General features: G+C 40.7%; 1 protein-coding gene across 2 annotated transcripts; it reads left to right on the top strand.

Annotated features, from left to right (window-relative positions):
• On the top strand, nucleotides 1-6,146 carry cnbpa (CCHC-type zinc finger, nucleic acid binding protein a). Of its 2 annotated transcripts, none has more exons than XM_083770289.1 (5): nucleotides 1-86; nucleotides 2,323-2,434; nucleotides 2,680-2,745; nucleotides 3,493-3,691; nucleotides 5,161-6,146. In XM_083770289.1, exons 2-5 carry the CDS (start codon nucleotides 2,326-2,328, stop codon nucleotides 5,273-5,275), a joined length of 489 nt encoding a protein of 162 aa, XP_083626415.1. In that variant the 5' UTR covers nucleotides 1-86; nucleotides 2,323-2,325; the 3' UTR covers nucleotides 5,276-6,146. The 2 variants fall into 2 exon arrangements, with proteins under 2 accessions (XP_083626415.1, XP_083626414.1); XM_083770288.1 differs by having other exon boundaries at nucleotides 2,323-2,440.
• Nucleotides 6,147-6,825: the final 679 nt, after the last annotated feature.

The following is a 6,825-nucleotide window of genomic DNA, read 5'->3' as shown; positions in this document are numbered from 1 at the left end:
GGAACTCGTGTTCACACCGCATGTAGCGCAAAGAGAGAGAGAGAGAGAGAGGGAGGAGGTAAACAGAATCACGTAGCTGTAGCGAGGTGAGCACCCACTAAAACACCACAAAATACAGATTTACTCACTACATCGACTATTATTGCACAATATTAGCGCATGATACAGTATATGTCCGTGGAAATCGGTGGTTTAGTCGCTTTTTAACATAAATCTAACCCCTGGGCGGTGATGATAACGGGGCTCGGCCTGCTCTGTTGGCCTGCTACTAGCCACACGGTGACGACTTTGATCCGCGCGGCGCGCGGGAATTATTTGTGCATTACATAATGTATTAATCGCGAATCAATACTTTTGAAAACCCGCACTCTCCTGAGAATGATTGATCTATTTTGAAACCTGCAGGGCAATTCGACTAGCAGATGCATCGTGTTTTTTTTCTCTCTCTTGGGGGGGGGGGTGGGCTCCGCGACGGAGCGGAGGGGCGATGCTGCTGCTGTTATGTTCGATTTGTAAGTCGTCGTACAATGGTGCAGCGCTTTCGAAAACGCTAATCCACAAGCTCACAGCGCGGCGCATCCGTGACGGGGCGGTGAGTTTGGAGATCTGCCATTTTCGCCCCCGCTACACCGCCGTACGACGAGGGTTTAAATCGGTCTTGCGTTAGCGCACGCTAGGGTTAGCTCCCGTGCGTAGCTGCAGCAGCATGGATGCAATTTATGTCGAAATAATAATTATAGCGTATTTATAACAGAACTACGCTGTTTAATCTGAAAAATTATGTTTTTTTTTGTTTGGAAGGCACGAAGCATTGATCCTATATATTAAAAAGTCATCAAACGTCAACAGGCCCCGTGTAGGCGTTGCTTTAAAGTCCTGCTTCATCAGTGCCACATTCATTCAACATGTATCTTAACATTAGACAAGCGAGGAATTGAAGCCCAGACGCTTAAAACGAATACAACTATTTACGGTGCTCGGCTTCGATAAAATATTGTGTGACCTCGCGACGATAACGCGTCAAGAAATGACTGTTGTTGGAAACTAGCGTGCTAAAGTTAGCTGACGAGCCACGACATGTGTTTGTTCAGGGACTTGAACAGATGGCTCTTTTCAGAACTTTTCTGATATCCGTTAAGTACTGTTCAAACATGACCATGTCAAAGACACATTTCTACACATTAGGCTGTGGACCCCTATGTAATACATACATTTTGTGCCAGCGACCCCCATCAGAAAATATTTTTGTTATACGACTTTCTATACTGTAGGTTTTGAATATACTGTAGGTTGGGAAGATATTAGTAGAGAGCGAACCCTATGATTGGAATAGAAATTCACTCATTGCAACTTACAGCAAGTAAAATAATGGTCAAATTAAAGTGTCTCACCCAGACACACTTTGAAAACTGCTTTAGTGCAACGTTATTGCTTGCCAGAAATGACTTTATCTGCAAGCTAATAACAGTCGCTGAGCAAAACTGTAGTGTGAGTGTGATGAAGTACAAATTGTGCTTGACGTTCTTATGTCAGGTAATATTGGATGGTTCTTGCAGCAGCAACAAGTTGCTACTTGCAACTCATATCGGGTGGTAATGTTATATAAGATTTATATAAGATCTGACAGGGACTGTCACTCCTTTACCAGACGTCATGACTTGACAGCATTGTGACAAGTATCTGAATCCTATGCTTTGATGCCAGCCACGCAAACATATTTAATCCTTTTAACTAATACTCTTAGCATAGTTGGTCACTTGACTATATCATAATAGTGGTGTATATGTCGACTATGGCTCTTAAATAACTTTGCAAGGAAAGGAGGGTTGGCTGCTGCTACTTGTAAATTATTTGGCTACTTATTAACTCATATTCTTCCTGACTTGCTGTCTCTAGCACCGTCAGCAATCTCTTTGGAGAAGTATGGCCAATGGTGATCACAACATGATTCCATTGGGGAAATCATGTAAGTTAGCTGAGTAGTTAGTTCTTAGAAGCTTGCAAATGTACCCAGTAGTTAATAGATTACATACATAAGTAGTCAATCCCGCTAGTTAAACCTATGCAGTACTAGTTGTGCTCTTACATGAGTAACAAACTTTACTCCAAATCCCCTTAATCACCATTTACAATAAACATATGATTTGTTTTTCCTCTCGGACATTGTTGAAGACGTATTGGAAGGTTGGAATTTCTCTGTAATTGTACATTTGTCGATATTTGAACTAGATTTGTCCTGTTAAACCTTTGGCGCCATGGTTTTGATATTAGTTCAAGATTCATTTTTCTGTATACTCATCCAATTTTCTTCTTTGTCTCTAGATAATGGACATGAGCAGCAGCAGTGAGTGCTTTGGATGTGGCCGTTCAGGTCACTGGATCAAGAACTGTCCCAATGCTGGAGGGCGGGGACGTGGCAGGGGCCGGGGAAGAGGCAAGGGTACTAAATGATTTGAGCGCCGCACCCAAGATTAATTATCACAGAGCCTTGAGTTTAGCATATTCATCTTATAGTTATTATACATAACTATATAGTTTCATATTGAATTACATAACATATAACAACTAGATCAAAACTTGTGTGTATAAAAGTGCACTCTCATCCATAGCATGACATGTTCCACATCTTCCTTTCATGTATGTACTAATTAATTATATCTGCTCATATCCTCTCATTAGATCTTTTCTGTTATCGGTGTGGAGAACAAGGTCACATCGCCAGGGATTGCGAGCAGACTGAGGATGGTGGGCATTACATTATCCATTAATACACCTTTGAGGACCGTTTTCTTAAATGTCTGGTAGAATAATTGCTGTGATTATTAACGACATGAACCCGAGCGTCACTATTCTGGGGTGAACATTCGTTGAAAATAGTAGATCTACATGCTTGTGACACATACTTAAGCTTGTAGAGAGGCTATTTTTGGTGGAGATTTAGGGCTCTATTTTCGTCACCGCTAAACCCCTTATCCCTAAACATCTTTGCCTTTTTTACTATTTGTAAAAACATTTTTGAATAGTTCAACTAGCCAATCTATATTGACACGTTGTGAGCTTGTAGACTGGCCATTTTAACTATTCCAAAAAGTTTTGCAAAATAGTAAAGGAAATGGAGCGTCATGTATAGCGGGAAATACTTGCTTCTGTGGTATAAAGCCCTGGGGCACCCCAGTAAACTAAGTATATAGGGTTTAAGTGGTAAGCTGACAAATGGTTATAAAAGAGCGGATCTGCACGCTCAGCATATGTGAGCTTGTGGATCAGCTATCAGCAAAGAGATTTGTTGTAGAGGGAATTTATTGGGGGACTAGCATGAAGCCCCGGGGGGGGGGGGGGCTCTATACAACATATAAAGGGTTTAAGTGGTTAACTGCGTGTGCACTTATTGAACCAGTTGAGCAAAAAATCAATTATGCTCCAAGTATCCAGATAAGCAACACTTTACATAAAACTGAGGGCACATTCTTTTTATTTTATTTTGCTGTTTAGCGTGCTACAACTGCCACAGGAGTGGTCACATCTCTCGCGACTGCAAGGAGCCGAAGAAGGAGAGAGAGCAGGTGTGCTACAGCTGTGGCAAAGCCGGACATGTGGCCCGTGAGTGTGACCATGCCAACGAGCAGAAATGCTATTCCTGCGGAGGCTTCGGTCACATCCAAAAGCTTTGCGATAAAGTCAAGTGTTACAGGTGAGCCTTGACGGTTGCACAACTTTTGTTGGGTACTTAGTTAGGGCAGACATTCAGCAAGAATAGCAGATATTGATGCGGCAGCGAACAATGCATCACAGTGCGCTTGTAGATGGGCTATTTTTGGTGTCTAGAGAATTACTAGAGGTTCTAGTATAGAGCATACATATAATGGTTAAAGTAGTTAAAATAATTGACCTCTCACTGGTAGGTATAGAAACCTTTAAAGAGATCTTAAAAAGACAAGAGTGGCCGCACACACTGATAGCCAAAGTGCCGATTATTAGGATGCAGAGTAGGAACCAACGTTTCGGCAGATGCAACTGCCTTCTTCAGGGTATATGGAAAAAACATTTAAAATCACATATAAATAGAGCCAGGGCTAAACATTCAACCAATCACATACTGATAGTGTTGCGGGCAATCAGCTGTCAGCTGTCTCACATTCCTGGGTTATTAGGGAGGAGTTGTGCCTCATGAATAACAGATGAGACTGGGAGGTTAATTCCTTCTCACTAAGACACATAAATATTTCCAAGATATTGTCTATACATTTAAATTTAGAAATATCAAATGGAGAGAGAACCACATGTATAGAAACCTTAACACCAGGATAGGATTCTAAATTAATATCAAATGTAATGCAACACCATCCTGCAGAACTTATCATAGCATTACTGAAGTAAAATATATAGCTAGTAGTAACAAATAGTAATTATAACATTAAAAAGTCTACAGATCGAAACACATAGTTATTAGGCCAGAAACCAAGTATATTAGGAATTTTGTTTCTACATTTGTCTTGACCCCCTGTACTATGACTACCTGGTAATTAATAGTTGAAAGAGCTTTCTGTTGAAAGCTCTTATATATATAATATATAATTAATATATTGTGGAGCACTTTCACTACCTGTTGGTAGTGAAAGTGCTCCACAATATATTAACGTACACGTACACAATAAGGCTTAGGTTTATTGGATTCAGGAGTCAATAATATAACTTTCAAGGTACTTTATTAAATTATACTTTTGTGCAGTCGTTAAAAAGACAAAAAAAATTCACAATACATGCCATAAGACCTTTATAGTGTTCTTTGTGTGTTAAATAAGGAGCAGACATTGATATGATATGATATAGTACTTTATTGTCAGTTCACACTGAAATTTGTCTTGCGACACAGCAGCCAAGTATGCAGAAACACATATACAAAACACATTAATCCGGTGTCTTGAGTAATGACCTGGGTTCTTCAGGAGAGACTACCCAAATAACGGGAGCCTTGACTGGCCTGCATGTTGTTGGGGGGGGGGGGGGGGGTTGCAGGGGGAACAGGGGTATCCCCTGAAGTGCCCAGATATTATTTTCTCTGATGCAAGTTGTTCCTGTTGAGCACCGATGAGTCATACCTTCTGAATCGCACAGGACTTCTCTTTACTTATATTAATCAAGTGCCCTCTCTCTCTTCAGGTGTGGAGAGATCGGTCACGTTGCCGTGCATTGCAGTAAATCCAATGAGATGAACTGCTACAACTGCGGCAAGTCGGGACACCTCGCAAAAGAGTGCATTGAAGCCACAGCATAATCAGTGCCCTTAGTTGCCCCTCCTTTTTTCTGATTGATGGTTGGTTGTATTATTTTTCTCTGAGTCCTCTTCACTGGCCAACGGTTGGCTAACAGAGGCTAGTCCCAGGCCAGTGAGCCTCTCGACATGTAATACGAAGAAAGGGGTGAAAAGATATCTTTCTGCATTCAATACAAAATGTTTTAGTTTGGTAGCGGTGTTACGTATAATGCTTTGTTAAAGAAAACCCCCTTTCCAAGCAGCCACTGGTTGTCAGAGATGAATGAATGGGACTAAACACATGGGATATATAGGACCTCTGAGCTTGTGGAAGTGAGTCTCAGTAAGAAGGGAGTAAATGGAAACCTGAACTTCCATGTAGGGTTATTTTGGTTTTGTTTTAGCGGGGGAAGATATGAGTTGGCCAAGAGAGTATGACATGAGAAACCGTTGGAACACGATGCATCTGAGCCCTACAAGCAGCAAAGTGGGCGGTAACAAACCACATGTTATATAGCAAAGGTATTCAATTTTGGAGGAATCAAAAGAATCTTAAGTTCTTTTATAAAAAATAATAATAATCTGTTTACAATTTAAATATCACGTAGTCCAGGGTGGATGTTCACATGGATTTGGGAACATTTGACCTTGGAGGAAATTAGCATCATGAGCTATATAAGTTGTCGGATCAGAAGAATTAGGAGTTATTTGGGAACGGAGAATGTTTTCACAGAAATGTTATTTTTGTACAATATCACTTAGACTACTGTAAAAATACCATTTGCTTGTACTCAGTTTTTAAGTCGGAAGGAAAATGCAACTGAAGTCCTAGATAATAGAAATGTAAACTAATTTTAAACTATCAATAAAGCTGGAGGCGCACGGGGAAGAATGTGTTCATGGGTTTCATTTTCTGCTCTAATGACATTCTACCAGGGTTTCTATGGCACTTTGAATTCCTTTACAGATCACCATCCATTCTGGATCTAGCAATGGTCTCGTTTTAGACCTGTAGACCATATAATAGTACATTTAAATGGTGAAACTCTACTTATAACTTAAGTCAAGGATCCAGATTTGAACGGTGTAAAGATGTGGTTTTGGTTAACCAGTTACTGGATGACTGGTGAACTGTGAATTTAAATTTCAGATGTATTAAATATTTAGAGTTCGGAAACCACTTATCTTGGATACCCACCTTTTTCACATTTCAAAATACGCTGTTGAATGTGGCCCATTTGCCATGTTTGTCACAACAAATGCGCCACTGGTTACTAGGTGACATTTTCTTCAAAGAATGTGTGACATTCTGTAGCCTCGGACGAATAGCTCAGATTTCTACATCCAATTCCTTAGCACTGCTAGTACTAGGGTAAATTTAGGTACCCTATATAAAGCAGATCTTGGGCCCCAGCTTGGCTTGGGTTAATACCAATTAATGTTATTTTATAGATAATGGTTCTTATGCGGTGCTGAGATGAAACATGGGAAGGAGCCGGAGGCATGTTTGGGTAAGTAACTTGCGCATACAATGGTGGCTAACAGGTGGGTCGGGGGCCGGGGGCTAGGTC

This window comes from Protomyctophum parallelum (genome assembly GCF_964188405.1).
Source record: "Protomyctophum parallelum genome assembly, chromosome: 7".
Classification (NCBI taxonomy): domain Eukaryota; kingdom Metazoa; phylum Chordata; class Actinopteri; order Myctophiformes; family Myctophidae; genus Protomyctophum; species Protomyctophum parallelum.
Note: the sequence above shows the minus strand (reverse complement) of the source record. Positions and strands in the feature narration are given on the sequence as shown.